The 18,204-nt window shown below is 38.8% G+C and overlaps 1 protein-coding gene across 4 annotated transcripts in view; it reads right to left on the bottom strand.

Annotated features, from left to right (window-relative positions):
* The window catches only part of Cul4b (cullin 4B), a 58,842-nt gene that overhangs the window by 24,752 nt on the left and 15,886 nt on the right, over positions 1 to 18,204 (bottom strand). For 3 of the 4 annotated variants that reach the window (XM_023707922.1, XM_004647659.2, XM_023707923.1), the window contains exons 1-3: positions 13,815 to 13,895; positions 12,527 to 13,069; positions 10,407 to 10,522 (exon numbers count right to left, since the gene is read on the bottom strand). In XM_023707922.1, the coding sequence (XP_023563690.1) occupies positions 10,407 to 10,522; positions 12,527 to 13,069; positions 13,815 to 13,878 (723 nt within the window). In that variant the 5' untranslated portion in view covers positions 13,879 to 13,895. Of the gene's footprint in view, positions 1 to 10,406; positions 10,523 to 12,526; positions 13,070 to 13,814; positions 13,896 to 18,204 lie in introns of those variants that run through there. The other variant, XM_023707924.1, reaches the window with a different exon arrangement.

Raw genomic sequence — 18,204 nt, 5'->3', positions numbered from 1 at the left:
TATATATTAAACTTCTTCATGACCAATGAATGTGGCTAGGGAGTCTTAAGCACCTGAGCACCAGCCCGGCAAGCACAATCAATACCCAGTACAACATGCAGTGCTGGCTTTGTCTGGTCCCCAAAATCAGGTGTGGTGGTGCATGCCTATAATCCCAGCACTGGGGAGGCTGAGACAGGAGGATCACTATGAGTCCAAGCTGTGTATCGAGACCCTGTACCAAACAAATGAAAGATTAAAAAAAGAAAGTCAATATATTTACTATTGCTGTATAGGTTGAGGAGAGAGGGAATCAAGCCAAGTTTCACTTTGTAAGGATAACCAATCTGCAGCAATGGCTACATATAAAAGCTGTGTTATTCTTTAAAATGTTAATTATTTTCACAAGCAGAACTCTACTTCAAGATTAAAAACAATTTCACCAATTGTTTATCAAATAAATCAAGCACTCCTACTACAAATGAATTAAAAACCACTTCTTTGGGTTTTCCCAAATAGGAAAAAGTGGAAATTACTGCTAGCAGTATTAAAATGAATATGGTATAATTAAGTATCAAGAAAATTTTTCCAACCTTTCAGTTTTTTGTTTTTTTTAACCTTTAAGTTTTATAGAAGTTTTAAAATTTGCAAATCTGAATAAACATTACAAAAGTCTGCATTTTTACAATGATGTGATAGTCAAATAGACCTTCAATTATACTCAAGTCCTAAAAGAAACAAGTTTTAGATTTCAGTGAGTTTCTTACACGTGTCAAAGTCTTTCAAATTTAAAACAAACACCAAATTTCTGGTGAACTCTGACATAATCTACAATTTCAACTGGGAATAACTGAAGTATAATACCAAGATTCCTTCCTCACTGTAACAAAAGAAACAAATCCCATTCAAATGGCCTCCAGAGAGAGCATCCAAGTTTTGTTGGTTGGAGTGGAATTTTATAAATATGTATATAGATGGATGTCACATTTTCAGTGCACAGGTCCAATAACTAAATTAGCAGACGAAATGAAAGCATAAATGAACCCACTTCTCTTATACCAGAGGGAAGTCTCACCAGGAAACAGCAAACCAAATAGATTTAGCAGCTCTGGAGGAATAGGAAAGCTGAGTCTCCTCTGGCTGCATTCCATGCAACTTGGGGTTAGGCCACAAAGAGCTATAGGTATGTTAGTATTTATCCTATGCGCCTCTGTTCATACTGGTTCTCTTTAGATTGTCCTGTATCCTCCTTGAGTATTCTTCTCATTGTATTTCAGTGTTCCTTTTGAATGTCTGACCCATTTTCTCAGCATTTTTAATTTTCCTGCCTAGATTCTGCCACACGACTTAGTCTTCTCTGCTTTTCCTACTTCAAGAACTTCTCTAATCTTGTTTATCCCATTTCCATTGACTGTGTTCTCCTTTCTCCCATAAAACAGTTCATGATACATCTATTTATTTTCTCACATACAATAGAGATACACTAGGTCCCACTTCTTCCAGTAAGTTCTTAGTTGCCTCAGCTGCTGATGAATCTCACAGGACTTGCATTAGTCATACCACACTGATTTATTAGTAAGTTAAAACTATCTTTTGATGTGCATATCCTGACTTTTTGACTTTCAATGTCAGAAAGTGATCACAAGGTCATGTATGCATAAGTTCTTTAGTACTTTTTACCTTTATAAAGCATATTAAGGGCTGGTGAGATGGCTCAGTGGTCTAAAGCACCTACTTAGAACAAGCTTAGCAAAGCACAGGGACCATGGTTCAATCCCCCAGCACCACATGCCAGCCAGCCCGCCCCCTGGTGGGCTGAGCTGGCCACACACACACACACACACACACACACACACACAAATAAAGAAATAAATAAAATTTAAAAAAATAAATAAATAAAGCATATTAAATGTTCAAAAACTAATGTATTGCCAGGTGTGCTGGCACACTCCAAAAATCCTACCAGGCTGAGGTTGGAGGAACACCATAAGCTCAAGGTCAGCCTGGTCTACATAATGACTTCAAGGACAGCCTGAAGTATACAATAAGATTCTGTCCCCCCAAAAAACAAAACCAAGCAAAACAAAATCAAGTATGCCTATAAGTGTTGTTCATATAGTAAAATGAGAACACTGGCCAGAAAACCTGTGATTAACAGTATACTAGGTGCTCAAGTGGAAACGAGCAGAGATGAGGCCCTTACCTTGTCCTTCAGAGGACTATGAGTCAAGAAAACTTTTCTTTTTTTTGGCAGAACCGGAGATTGAACTCAGGCCCTTGTGCTTGCCAGGGAAGCACTTATTCCACTGAGCCATCTCCTCGGCCCCAAGGAAACTTTTCTTAGTAGGAGTAAAGAGGCAGCCACAAAGGCCTAGAGGAAAATGGACAAATAGCTAGTAAGAAGAGTAAGACTTCACCTAGGCCTTCATCCATGTTTAAATGGAAGGTGGTTTAAGAAGTAGAAGGTGATGAATCAAAGAGAGATTTATTTATTTACTTATTGGTTGTATTTCAGGGAAGGGCCTGGGGGGGGTTCAGGGTCTCACTACTAGATCAGACTCTTAGTGATCTGCCTATTTACAGCCTTCCAAGAGCTGGGATTACAGGCGTGCGCCACCACGCCCAGTCTCAACTGCTATCTCAGCGTGCCCCAGGGGCAGGGCCAGCAAGTCAGACCCAGGGATCTAACCCTTGGCCCCTGCTTGCAGGGGCTTTAATCTGCTGAACTATTTGGCTAGCCCTCAAAGATTTAAACATTAAAACAGAAACATTAAATCTTCTGGTGGAAAATGTAGGTAGAAATCTTAAAGACAGACAGGTAGGTAGAGTTCATGAACAAATACCACAACTACACAGGAAATACTTCAAAGAATCAACAACTGGGATCTCACGTTTTAAAAAAGTTTCTGCATTTCAAAACAAATCTCCAACAGAGTAAAAAGAAAACCCACAAAATGGGAAAAAATTATAGCCAACTGTCCTTCTGACAAAGGCTTTCTATCATACAAAGAATTAAAAAAAAACAGACCCCCCAAATTCAAAGACCTAATCCAAAATGGACATCTGGGATTACATATGATTTTTTTTTTTAAGTTTTATTTTTTTATTTTTTTAAAACTACTTTATTAATTTATTTATTTAGTGTGTGGCCAGCTCAGCCCACCAGGGGGCGGGCGGGCTGGCATGTGGTGCTGGGGGATTGAACCGTGGTCCCTGTGCTTTGCTTGAGTTTAGCTTGTTCTAAGTAGGTGCTTTAGACCACTGAGCCATCTCACCAGCCCCGACATCTGGGATTAATATACACTTCTCAGAGGTAGAAATACACATGGCAAGTAAATATTTGAAAAAATGTTTAATATATCAGGGCCAGCCAAATAGCTCAGGAGAAAGAATAAAAAAACTAATTCTCCTTGGGGCCGGGGAGATGGCTCAGTAGAATAAGTGCTTGCCTGGCAAGCTCAAGGGCCTGAGTTCAATCCCTGGTTCTGCAAAAACAAACAAACAAAAAAAAAAACCTAATGCTCCTTAAGGAGGGACTAGCTTGGAGGTTGAAAAATGGGGTATAAGTGAGATTTTTTACTACATGCTTGTTATAGTTTCTACCCAGGTCCCACACCCACAAAGCCTCTTATGTTCACTGGATGATGGGTATGTGATACTGGCTTAATCCACTAATTGGTTTAGCATAGTTCCGGGTGTGGGTGATGGATCAGTTGAAGAGGGAAGGCCCACTCTGGGTTGCACTAACCAATAAGCTTGTAGCCTGGATGGAACAGAAAGGGAAAGGAAGGCTTGCTGCCTCCTGCCTGCCATGCCACCTCAAAGCCAAACCTCTACAAACTGTGAGCTAAAACAAACCTTTGCTCTGTAACTTGTGGGTTTCAGGCATTTTGTCTCAGTAATGACAAAATATCTCAGACAATACTATATAGTACTTCTTGGGCTTTCAACCAGATATATATATTAAGTATTAAAAAAACTTAAAATACTTGCTTCCCCAAATAAATTACTCTATCTTCACCACCACACTTCTTACCTGGGCATCCAGGGCTGTTCTTACCATTTTAGTCTCATGTCTGACTAATTTTCTACAACTGTGATCTAAGAATTTAGCTTTCCTTAATTTCGAAGAAGGCTGTTTGGAGTAATCATGTATGCCAAGCAGAGTTTTCTGTTCTTCCAAAACTTTCTAAAGTTTTATGACCCCATGACACAATAAAAAAGCTATAATCCATTACACATAAACGTACTGAAACAAAATCTTTGCAAAATGACATGTCATTACTATATGTGATGGATGAACTCTGAGATCTTCCATTACATTTATGTTTTAAAATGCTGACTAAAGGGTTGAATGTGTAATTTAGTGATAAGAGCACAGGCCTAATATGTCAAGGACCAGAACTCAATTCCCACCACCACTATATTAATATATACATATATGCTAGCTAGAAACTAATAATTTCACAACTTACTAGAACATAGGCACCTTAGAAACAAATATTTCTGTTATCATCAATATGTCTGGAGCTTTAAACATAGTAAGCAGTTGGTCAATAAGGAATTGGTGCTTACTAAACAGTCTGTATCTTGTTAGGTGCTTAGATACAAACAGGAATGAGTGTCTTAAATCACTAAGAGTTTGATATTAAGTTCTATTTTACTGTTGATCTTTGAAATTTAGTTTTTAGAAACACATTAATTATTTCATAATTTCACTCCATAACACTCTGGAAATACCTGGAGTTTGGTCTAATATACTTACTGCTAAAATAACCTTATGTCTCTCTCTCAAGTACCTATTTGTATTTGACAGATTCTAAATAGTTTTACAAGTCCTTTAAATAAAACTTTTACTTAAGTTCCCAAACATCAGTGGTACATATGAGGTCTTAAATCCTCTGAAAGTAGCCAGATGTAAAACATTATCTACAAGGTTTCAGCATGTATTCCAAATTCCAGCCCTTCTCCACCAAATTTCACTGACATTAAAAAAAAAGTTTAAGGCTGGGGAGACGGCTCAGTGGAATAAGTGCTTCCCTGGCAAGCACAAGGACCTGAGTTCAATCCCTGATTCTGCCAAAAAAAAAAGTTTAAAAACACATGTACCTTGAAGAAAATAAAAATGTAAAGCAAATGAACTGCAAAGGTTTATCTAACAGACAAATGCTACATGCCTACCACAGTGCTGAACTCTAATTCTCCACTTAATGCGTTGGACCTTAAATTTCCAACTCAAAAAAAAAAGGAAAACAGAATTTTTTAAAAAAACTACTAGTAGTAGTAAACTGTAAGTTGTATCTTTTTGCAAAAAATACACCAATCACATAATGAAACTTAAGTTACTTTTCTTTATATCTAATAAACATAACTCCAAGCATCAAGGACTAAGAATTTCTAATTGCACATGTTTTGAAAATAGCAATGATCATACTGATTCAGTAGAAAAGAAATACATCAACAGACTAAGTTTAAAACATCAATAAGTTGACAGCAGTCAGACTTATAAAAAATCCAACAGCTAGTGATCAACACTATTAAGAATTTAACTTGCTCTCTTACCCCTATTGGCTGCTTAAGTAACAGACTTTACAATGGATAATAACTTACACTGAGATGGACAATTTCCTTCCTATCTTGTGATCATCTACTATATAAATGAATCATTAAAAGAAAAGCTTAAAGCCAACCACAGTTCTCATTATTAACGATGGATAAAATTATTTTCATCAGAATCGAAATATGGTCTAGCCAGTTTGAGTGAACCTATGGCAGGCAGACCACTGCAGGCTGTTTGTTATCACTAAGAGCCCAAAAAGTTCTGGACTAGACCATTTTTAAAACTAATAGCTAGACATTTATACTAAGAATGCATGTTATAATCGCCATATAAACTTCTAGCAGCTCCAAAATAAGCAGCCAACTTTAAAACACGATGCAGCTAATCATACAAACCCCAATGGGCTGAGTGTGATGGCACATGCCTGTAGTCCCAACACTTGGGAGACTGAAGCAGGAGGATCATTTTGAGACCAGTTTGGGCTACAAATGAGCTCAAGGCCAGTCCAAACTTCACAGTAGGATCCTGTCTCAAAAAGCCACATACACACAAAGAAAGCCAAGAACATGAGGTAAATAGTCTTCTCATTTAAAATACAACTTAGCAAAAAATGTACCTCAAAACAAAAATTCCAACTGTAAGATACTTAATATAAAAACAAGACATATGCCTAAGAAGTGCACTGGAATACTGTTCCTAGAGAGTTCCTATTATTTTTTTCAGTTTCACTAATGGTTTCTACGAGGTATATTTGGAATATAATTATTTATCAGTCAGCTGTTCTGGCTTAGTATGGATTTATGATTTTAAATTATGTGGTTGTGGGGGCCAGGGAGATGGCTCAGTGGAATAAGCGCTTCCCTGGCAAGCGCAAGGGCCTGAGCTCTATCCCCGTTTCTGCCAAATAAATAAAATAAAATAACGTAAGTATGTGATTGTAAGGGCCGGGAAGATAGCTCAGCAAAATAAGCATCTGCTTAGGCCAAGCGCAGTGGCTGGGGTTCCATCCCTGGTACTACATGCTGCACCAGCCCTGGCCCTGCCCTTGGGCGAGCTGAGACTATGACTCAGTCTGGGCGTGGTGGCGTGCCCCTGTAATCCCAGCGCTGGGGAGGCTGAGAGCAGGGGGATCACTATGAGTTTGAGCTACATAGTGAGACCCTACACAAAAAAGACAAAAAAAAAAAAAACCCTAATCTGGTTGTAGAGCTCTAAAATAAAACAATTTAAAAATAAATTTATTTTTTATTAAGACTCGAATACTTATTATCATTGAAGATAATCTATATGTAGAAGGGAGTATAAAAAATACTTTTTTCCACAAAGTACTTTTAAGAAATATTTTACTTATAACTAAACAACCTGGTCATACTGGTAGTATTAAGAGTCCCCATTTTACAAATGAAGAAACCAAGACTTAGACATACTTCTAAACTTGCCCAAAGTTTTATGATTAATAGCAAATTTGTAATCTAAGGCACATTAATTAACTCAAATTAGTGTATTTAACCACTGGTCTATTTGTAGTCAGTCAGTAATAAGCAACCTGGTAGTCCAGGTACTTGGAAAGCTGAGACAGGAGGATTATTTGAGCCCAGGAATTCAAGACCAGCCTGGGAAATGTAGAGAGATGTTGCCTGAAAAAAAAGCAAACAATCAAAGGAACTAAAGACAAATATTAATCACTGCCTCACTCCTCCAAGATTTCAAGGTTGTAAGAAACAATACTTTTAAATGTAGCCAAGCATGGTACTACATGCCTGGAATTCCAGCACTTAGGAGGCTAAGGAAGATTTCTGTGAGTTCAAGGTCAGCCTGGATTACATAGTGAAAGCCTGTCTCAACAAAGAAGGAATTCATAATTTTCAAACTCTGATATAATTCTCATTTAAAATTAAAAAGACAAGGCCAGGCTGGCCAGATAGCTCAGCAGATTAAAGCACCTGCTTATGCAGAGCATAGGGGCTGGGGTTAGATTCCCAACTTGCTGTGTGGGCCCCACCCTGGGGGCACGCTGAGAGGGCAACTAAGTCTGGGCATGGTGGTGCACACCTGTAATCCCAATGCTTGGGAGGTTGAAAACAGGAGAATCACTATGAGTCTGATCTGTGTAGTGAGACCCTGTAAATCCTGTACTAAATACATTAAAAAAAAGACAAGGCCAGGTGTCGTGGTGCATGCCTGTACTCCCAGCACTCAAGAGGCTGAGGTTGAACCAGGGAGATCACTGTGAGTTTGAAGCCAGCTTGAGCTATGTAAGAGTTCAAGACCAGCCTGCACTACATTGCAAAATCCTGTCTCAAAAAACTTTAAATTAAATTAAAAAAACAATATTATAAATGCTCTCTGAACAGCAAGTTCTTTTCTAAAAACTAAAATTTAACAGGCAGTACATACAACCCACCCCAGAGACTTCCATATTTAAGCTTCAAAAATCAAAATGGATTTTCATGCAGAACAATTATGAATGAAGATATGCCACCAAGTATTTACCTCAGGAAAAGAGTGGAACACTATTTAGAGAGCTTTTGTATAACTACACATTCTCCTTATCATTTAATTTTAGGAGAGCAGTTTTTAATTACATTTTAATTAATCAAAAACAAGTATCTACATTATGAAATAACTATACCTCTTTATCTTCATTTTTGAACTTCAACATCTCAAAATAATTTCGTAACACTCCAGAGCAGCATTTATAGCTGGCCACGGTGGCACAGATCTATAATAATCCCAGCACTCCGGAGGCTGAGGCATGCGGACTGCTGTGGGTCCCAGGCCAGCCTGGGCTACATATTGATTTCAAGGGCCTGTCTGAACTACATAGCAAAACCCTGCCTCAAAAACACAAATCAAACAAACAAAAACAAATGCTTTTGAATGTGTTATGGCAAAAACAGTACAGTACTAGGAAAAAATGCAAACAATGTAAAGTTTTAACAATTTTAACTATGCTAAAGAAACTGAATAAACACAAGTAAAACTTCTAAAGTATATCACAGTAGAAACAAAAAATATAAGCTATAAGCTCTTAAAGCAAAAAGATCTACTACAATCAATTCTTCAAGGAAAATATTTTCAAACCAAACTCTCAGAAAAAATATTCAAAGAAGGCTCATATACTTGACATCTGTTATAAATATGATATATATAAAGCAACATGTTACTGAAATTAAATGGGCTGTGTAACAGCACTTCTAAATAAATACCACATACATACACACATTAAGATTTTTTTTTTTTTTTTTTTTTTGCGGAACCAGGGATTGAACTCAGGCCCTTGCGCTTGCCAGGGAAGTGCTTATTCCACTGAGCCATCTCCCTGGCCCAAGATTTCTTTTCCTGAATTAAAACCATTTAATCACTTTAAATACTACAGTATTATACAAAGTGTTGGCTTATTAGTAAGGTGGTATTGGAGGGAAAAACAGCCTAGGAATTAAGCATTTGAGTTTACCTCCCTATGTTCTGCTGATATAACTCTGGGCAGCTTATGTGGATTCGCTAAGACTCCATCTCCTCATGAATAAAGTACTGATAATTACCACAAATCTACTCAGAAAGAGATCCTGGAATATTTAAATGAAGCAACAGAGGTGAATCCACTTTGTAGGTGCTCATACACACTACATGAAGAAACGATACTACACCACATGATCTCTGTAGGCCTGTCCAACTCTAGACAACAATCCTACTTTCATTATTGTGCAACCCAGGAGCCAGAAATGTAATATAGAAAAGAAACCAATGTAGTGGACTTATCCTTATATAACAGATTAGGACCACTGCTACCAGTTGACCATTATAGAGCACTACTACCTGTTGAGCACTGCTCTAAGTGTTCTGCAGGCATTGCCTCATTTAATTTTCACTGCAACAGAAACTGGTGATCTCCACTGATACATTCCAGGTGAAAAAACAATGTACTGCTTTATGAAAAAGTTTGAGTAATCCTATCATCATCTTACATTCATGTATCACAGCGCTTCATTAAGGTGTATTTTCCCTAACATCTTATTTTATTCTTTTTTTTTTTTTTTTTGCAGTACCAGGGATAGAACTCGGGACCTTGCACATGCCAGTCAGGGGCTTATGCTGCTGAGCTGTCTCCCCAGCCCTTTATTTGAATCTTATAAGCAACCCTAAAAGATAGATACAGCAGCAAGTATTTCCCCTATTTTAGAGTAGAGGAAACAAACAAGGTTGTATCTTGCCTAAAAATCACAAAAATAACAGCAGTCAAAATTAAATTCCAAATCCAGAATCTATTCATCACAAGATTGTATCTTCAACTTAAATATGAAAACTAAAAATACTAACCACTGAACATAATTTTTTACAAGATAGTCATCAAGCTACTATACTCAGAAATACTTTTAATACCAAACTGATAATGCAATAACAGAAAATAACTGCTTCAACTGGTTGTGTCGAAACATGGTAGGTCAAACTCTTGTGGTAACAAGAAGTCTAAATCAATAGTGTCAATTGCTTGACAGATTTAAGTTAAAAATTTCAAGTAAAGACTAATTTGTTCAACAAAAGAAACAAATCTAAACAAACCTCATACTAAGTTGCTGGCTATAATTTACTGTTCACTTTCACACTAACATGTGCCTTTCTGTAGACCAGCAGATAGAACAAACATCAAAAGCAAAGAAAACAATAGCAAAAAGCTACTAGTAAGGACGCAGCACAATAAAACCTATAGTCTGATTATTAAAAAATATACTGATCAATGAAGAAAGTACAATTAAAAGGGAGCCAGAGAATACTTAAGGACTCATTGCAGAAAGTAAAAACTCTATGTTTCCCACCTCTGTTTATATAGAGTAAATCAAATCTGGTTATTCACACTAATACATACCTGATAGAGCTCTTCTAAATTGTACTTAATTGAAGTACTATTCTGAATAGCTTCCACTGCTTCTTTCAGTTTCTGCCATGTTTTATCTGTGTAGTTTTCTGGTAATTTAGGCTTATCTAGATGACATGTGAAAAAATGGGATTAGAATAGGCAGGACATAGTGAACAAAGATCCATAAAACAGTATAGCAATGCTATTTTGGGGATGACCGTGACATAATTACATTTAAGTATTAACATAACTACTATATTTAACCTCAATATAAATAAAATGGAAAATGTCAGAATACTGTTCAAGTCATATTGACGCATCTATTAAAACAGGTGAGGTTTTAAATCCTCTATTGACTGCATTGCTTCAAAACTAATTCAAGCATGACAGATGTTAACAATTCTTCTCTTATCCTGATACATAAAACCAAAACTGACATGAATCTTGTACTTGAGATTGAAAATTCTGAGTTTACTATGTGAAGGTATTTTATAAACTTTATAATCTTAACCATGCCCTAGGGTATTACGATTTGTATTTTACAAGTGAGGAAACTGAGGCTAAAACTCAGTAAGCTTGTCCAAGGTCACCTCGCTAGTCAATGGCAAAGCTAGGATTCTAATCCAGGTCTAACCCCCAAATATATGCAGCATTTACAGAAATGGAGAGAAACATCTTATCTCAGATTTTAAACTACATTTCTACACAGAATGAAATTTTTAAAAATTAAAACATCCAAATGACTCCAAAACCTTTATTTTGAGAATGAAAAGAAGCCTTTTAATCTAGGCTATAAATTTCACTGGCCATCAACAAGAGGGATTTTTATAAATGAAAGCATCCAAATGCCTTAAGAATGTTTTTACTCTAGGAAGGAGAGGAAAAATAAAATATCTGAAATCAATTTGCAAATCTAATTAGGCTATTTTGGCTATTAAATCAGTATCTATAAGTGAAGTAATGAACACATTAGTCAGTTACAATTCATATTCACTTTTGAAAACTCTGAAAGAACACAACTTTTCTCAAGAACCTGAAGGGAGCAAGGACCTGATGGAAGTGATGTAAACAGTTAAAAACTGACACACACAGTATAACTTGAGCTCCAGGCAAAACTAAACATGAAGTCGTTATTTCCACATGGAAATTGCACTATAGAAAATATAATTTTTTCAAACTAATATTTAGCAGCAAGTGACTAATATAGTGTTACTTTTGCTCATTAATTTACTTTTTCATGTAATAAATATTTTAGAATCTATTACTGGCCAGGTAAGGGTGAAAAAGTCCTAAAAACAGAAACCTATTCAACAGACAATTTTGCTCAAATACATTTTTAAAGGCTGATTTTTATTTTTGCATCCATAATATTGTCACTCTAACACATAACTCATAACTCACACAGTTCAAACACAACGTAAGAAAATTTTCCTAAGAGCTGTATACCAATATTCTAAAACTCATTTTGGTAATGAAAAACGTAGCAACTGTATCTTTAGACTCATGGTATCTCTGTGTATACACAGTATTTTTTCACATCCAAACTCTAGCTCTGAAAAGAAATACAGGGACCCTAAATATTTTTCTCCGAGAGTTTCATAACTGTATCATTCAACATTAATAAAACTATAAATTTTATTTGAGTTTAAGATCACCAGTGCTACCTGCATTTCTACAGACTGGAGACATGGCCTAGTGAAGCAAAAAAAAAAAAAAAACCTAAAACAAAAAAAAAAACCCCCTCAGTAGTGTCAAGGTTCACTATGAACCTAAAATAAATAAACTTCTCTGAAGCACAAATTTCCTCACCTATAAAATCCAGGATCAGTCATAGACTGACTGATCAATCAACAGTAGACTGTCAATGTTGTAAGGAATAGCACACAGGTAAAACATATAGAGACTTAAAAACAGTGCACAGAAACACTCGTGTATGCTTCAGCACAAGGATGGATATTCACCACTCCCAGAAAAAGAACCCTCCACCAAAAAAGGACCTCCCCTCCACCTCAGATTATGCATAAAACATTAGGCCACCTCTATACTGTTTAATATATTAACATAAACAGCACGTGACCGCTCAAGTGTCAAATCCTCAGTAGTTTATTATGGATTATAGCTTTGGTTACCTTTAAAGTTCTTGATCACTAACTTCTTGGCTGAACCAGGCTTGCTGTTAGCAAAGCTAGAGGCGGTGGTAGAAGATTTGGCTAGGCCGTTTGCATGGTGTACCGAAGCCACAGAAGAGATTAATATACTCTTATTTTTAAGTTGCTGTTGCTGAGATGTTGCAGCAGTTGGTGAGGAGGAGGAGGAGGAGGAAGAGGATTCCTCAGCCATCTTCGCATCAAACCCTACAAACTCCAGGGTGTCTTCAAAACGCAGCTTCTTCTGTATTGGTACGTGGCTGGACGCAGCCACGGGAACCCCCGCGCAGAAGGTCGAGGTTGAAGGGGAAGCCGAATCTCTGTGTTGTAAAGGAGGAGTGGAAGAGGAAGAGGTGGAATCAAAGTCTTCTCTCTCGTTACTACTGTTACTGCCGCTGCTGCTGCTGCTGCTGTTTAACTTTCTCTTCTTGGAAGAGGTGGGCGGAGTGGTGCTGGTATTACCATCAGTGGCAGATCTGACCTCCTGAGCAGCAGCAGCAGCTGAGGGATTGGGGGAAGAAAAACCTGTTGGAAACATGAAAATAGCGGGGTCAACAGGCAGAGGAGCATCAAAACCCTATGTTCATATGCCTGCGTGCGTGTAAGAGAGAAAGTGGCAATGCTAGAGGGGGAAGGGAAGAAAGAAGGAGAAACACAGAGGACGAGAAGGAAAGTGAAGGGGAAGCACACAGGGGGGAATGGGAGGGTTTGGGAAAGCGAATAGGCTGACACCAGGAGTAAGCAAAACGAGGGGAGAGAGCGAATGAGGAGGCAGACAGGTAAACGGCCCTGCCGTTCCCCCCTCCCCTGCTTTTTGGATCTCTCTCCCCCCCTTTCTGCAGGAGCGACTCGGAGTTCGCCAGGCTCCAGCTCCTCCTCCTTTTCTCCCTCTCTACAGGGGGGAGGGGGGAGAGAGGAGGGTGGTGCTGTGGTTAAGAGAAGGGGGAGGGGGGAGAGAACCAGGTCTTGTTATTGTCAATAGCACAAGCTAAAGATGGCGCCACTTCCGGTCACGCGGTGCAGAGGGAGGGGCAGCGTCTCCGGGAGTGGAGGGTGGAGAGGACGGCAGCAGCCCGATGGGCGGGAGAACTGGCTCACGGTGGGGCGGCGGAAAAGAGACAGACGAAGCGCCGCGAACGCTCACATTAGTCAGCTCACGGTCTTGCTCCTTCTTCCCTTCCCTGGCAGCACCCTCTTCCCCCGGCCTGGCGGTAGTTTCCACCCCTTCCTTAACGGTCCCGCGGGGAGTTCCGCGCCGCTGCGTCCTTACCGGAAGTGACTGGGCAGACACTTTTCATTGTGCCCAGATCCAGAAGCCCCCCGGTCCGCAGCATTTGAATGGTGTTGAGGGTGGGGGAGGACGGGGGGGAGTGGAAGGGGGCGGGCCTTCGAGACTTCTTCGGAGCTACTGATTCGAGCTTTCTGGATTTAAGGCGGGCGGGCGGGCCGGCGGCCTGGGGGGGGGGGAGTGCAGGGAGAAGGAGCGCGAAGAAGCTTGAAGCCAAGGAAAGGAGATGAAGACGAGGAGCGGGATGGGCTAGCTGGCAAAAGACAGTAGAGACCAAGAGGGAGGGGGAGAAAGTAAAAGGTAATGGAACAGGAAAATGTAAACTTTGAAGAGATAAAAGAATAAGAGGGTGCAAGGTAGTAGGAGTAACCCTAAATAGAGGAAAACATCATCATGCCATAATCCCTGCTGCCACAGGGTAATGTCACAAAGTTAAAGTAGAAAAAGAGGGGGGAAAAAGTTTAGGTAGTAAGAAAATTTTTTGATTCGTTAGAACAACTGTTTCTCCTTTACGTCGGGGACACTACAGACGGAATACTAAATAGGGCCTGAATTTGGGGACCTCAGTATTAACAGCTAGGAATCCTTTTACCTTCCTACCCAGTAGTTTTTAAAATGGCTAGCCAGAGTCAAGGGTGTCCTTTGAGGCCAGCAAGCAGCCCCAAGCAGAGTCCCAGGACTACTCTTCCACAACTCCCACCCATCAGCCATTTAACTCAGGAATTTGTGAATCAAAGAAAGCTAAAACCCACTTCTTTCTTTTACAGAATCTCACTATATATACTGTCCCATTTTAGGAAAATTATTGGGAAAAGTCGATCTTTTCTACTATTGTGTTCCAAGAGTTCAAGTTTTGCATTTGATTACTGAAAAGGAAAAAAAAAAAACACTAGGGATTTGGCTAAATTAGCAACAATAAACCTTGTAAATTCCCTGCTGGGAATTGTCACTTAATCCTTGGGCATTCTCAGCGGGGGGGAGAAAGAAAGCTAAATGTTGCCGACCTGTTGATTATTCTAACTGCTTAAACATTTAACAAACATGTCAGCGATTAAAATAACAACTTTTGCAAAAGAAAGGGGCCCGGAGATGAACGGGGAAATGGAAAAAAAATTAAGACGTATGATGTACATGTACCAGCTCTCCAGGAATGTAATCATATACTGCAGACATGTACTAATAAAAATACAAACTTTTCAAAAGCATGTACTAAAACACTGTATGCCAGAAACTGTCATGTCTGTGCCTTTAGAAGCTAGTGAGGGAATATAGTGTGAAAACTAACTTCTGCAACATCTAACACATGTACAAAGTGCTGTGGAAAGAGGCAAAACAAGACCCAAAGTGGTTCTGGCATGTAATCCCAGCCAGCACTCAGGAGGCTGAGGCAGGGAGACTGTCTTGAGTTGGAGGCCAGTTTGGGCTACATAGTGATTTCAAGGAAACACAAACTACAGAGTGAGATCCTATCTCAAAAAATGTAAAATTTTAAAAGTTAAAAACGAAAAAAATTCCAGAGACTGGCCTTGGTGACACATTCCTGTAATCCCAGCACTCTGGAAGACTAAGGCAAGAGGATTACAAATTAGAGCCCAGTCTGGGAAATTTAAGAGGATCCCTTCTCAAAATAATTGTTTTTTAAATATTAAAAGGGTCTGGGATATAGCTTAGTACAAGGCTCTTCATTAAACTCTTGAGTACAATCACAAGGTCCGGTTTAGTTTTGCCAATTTATCAATTTAGGGAATTTTTTTTTCTTTTTTCGTTGGTGGTACCAGGGATCAAACTTAGGACCTTGCACTTGCCAGGCAAGCACTTATTCCACTGAGCTATCTCCCCCACCCCAATTTTGGGAGATCTTGTCTCAAAAAAATAAAAAGAAGCTGGGCACTGTGGTGAAACCCTATAATCTCAGCACTCTGAAGAGTAAGGCAGGAGGATCCCTGAGCTCAAGGCCAGCCTGAACTACGGAGTGAGACTGTCTCAAAAAAAACATGTATCTAAGAATGGAGCTTAGTGCAAAGGCCCTAGTCTAAATTCCCAGTACTAAAACAGTGTGGAAGAATCACAAAGATAAATTTTTTGGGGGTCGAGGTCTTACCATGTAGTTCATGCTGGCCTTCAACTCAGGGAGCCTCCTGATTCAGCCTCTTGAGTGCTAGAATTACAGGTGTGAACCACCATGCCTGGCACAAAGATGATTTTTATGCCAGGGCTCAAAGTAAGAGTTACCCCAAAAAGCAAGCACATAGAAGGTACATTCTGGGCAGTGATGACGAGCAAAGCAAAGAGTTGATAAAGGGCTTGGCCTGTATACGGAAACATAGAGTGTACTGTCAGATGTCTATTTAGGAAGAAGGAAAATGAGGCCCAAAAGTGCCCGGTGCGCCAACCAAAATTTTGAGACCCACCTTGCAGGCAGAGGTAGGTGGCAGTGAGACCAACAACCTAAGATTTTTAAAGGGAAATAAACTTGAGGGTAAAAGCAGCTTGTGTGGTGTAGCTTGTGGTAGATAAGTAGATCCTTGAAAACCTTTCTAACTTTGTTGTAAAAGACCCACTTTTTTTCTTAAAACATCCTCAGAGAGTAGAGCACGGTGGTTCACACCTATAATGCCAACACTTAGGAGGCAAAAGGATCAGTGCAAACTTTGAAGGCCAGCCTGGGCCATGTAGTGAGTTTGATTGATACCAGCCTAAACTACAGAGTGAAACCGTGTATTTAAAAAATTAAGTTAAATTAAAAACAAGAGCCCTTGGTTAAAATGCAAATTTTTGTTGAATGTTTTGGGGCATTATTAGTCAGTATCTTTGTGATGCTTGATGACAGTCGGCTGAATGGAAGGCTCTAGTAGAGTTTAGGACCCAGTAAAAAGAAAAACAGAGGCCTAAAAGTGGACAGATGGAAGCACTTGTCTGTTTTTAATATACTATATGATTCCTACTGTCCAAAATGAGGAAGTTAAGCTTACAAGGCCAGGGAAGATGTCCTAAAACATTAATCTTTTCTTTCTTCTGTCTCTCAGTTCACACAATGCTGAACAACTGTTAAGAGTAAAAACTTAGTGAATGTTTCATTGAATAAAAATGAAGCAAAGCTGCATCTCTGTAAGGGATGATTAACTGGCTAATTTTCAGGAGTTAATGACCAAGGTTGTTTTAGTTCATATAGTTACATTCCTTAAAATGCAGTGTGAAAGTGCTACCTATTTTTCAATTTACGAATATTAGTGCAACTGAAAGGGAATGGACATAAAGATAAGAGAAAGCTGCTTTTGCCGTACGAAGATAAACTTTTATACTGAACTAAAGGTTAGCTTAAGCCTGTTCATACTCGAATATATTCTAGAAATAATAGCTCCCAATATTCTATAAGTGTTTAGCCTGTTCAGTCATTTGAGTTTTGCAAATTCAGACCATTTGGCTCTTAAGCTAACATTGAATGACCAGAAGTCTAATTTACTATATAAGTTCTCTGTGATATGTCCATAAGTAAGTTTTGGAGAAACACAACTTTTCTTTTTTTCTTAAGTGATTAATAATTATGTTCTTTTTGACATTTTACAGCTTTGTTTATTTTATGCAAGGACACTCCTCACATTTTTAGCAAATCTTAATATAATTTTATTAGCATATATTTGTGATACATAGTATTTACATTGTGCTTAGGTGATATAAATGGTACACAGACATTGTACCATTGGTACATAGACATACTGCATCTCCATTTTTATTCCCCATCCCTCTTCCCCTCTTCTCTCTTGCTTTACCCAGGCCTCCTTCCCATTTCCACAGTCTATATCCTGTATCCTGTACTCTGCACTCTTTTATTTTGATCCTCACATTATTTATATATTGCATTTCACATACTAGCAAAACCATATAATATTTAAAATTCTATGTCTGCTGAGTATGGTGGCATAGATCCTGTAGTGCCAGCACTTGGGAAGCTAAGGCAGAAGGATCACCATGAGTTCAAGGCCAGTTTGGGCTACAGAGTGAGTTCATGACCAGTCTGAACTACATAGTGAGACCCTATCCCAAAAAGCAAAAAACCTGTCTTGATTTACTTCACTAGCATTATGGTGTAAAGATCCATCCATAGAGGAGCACAGTGCCATGTTTGTGTAATGCCAGGTAGGCTTAGGCAGAATGACTGCCACAAGTTTGAGGTCAGCCAGAGGAATATAATAACCTCAAAACCAGCCTGAACTACATTATACAGTAAGACCTTGACTAAAAAAATCAATTTGCCTACAAATGCTACATATGAGTCAACTTATCTTTTTTATAGCTCAGTATATATGGAGAGAGACAAAGACAGAAACAGAGAGAGAGAGAGAGAGAGAGAGAGAGAGAGAGAGAGAGAGAA

The sequence above is a fragment of the Octodon degus genome, unplaced genomic scaffold, assembly GCF_000260255.1.
Source record: "Octodon degus isolate 3935 unplaced genomic scaffold, OctDeg1.0 scaffold00319, whole genome shotgun sequence".
NCBI lineage: Eukaryota > Metazoa > Chordata > Mammalia > Rodentia > Octodontidae > Octodon > Octodon degus.
Note: the sequence above shows the minus strand (reverse complement) of the source record. Positions and strands in the feature narration are given on the sequence as shown.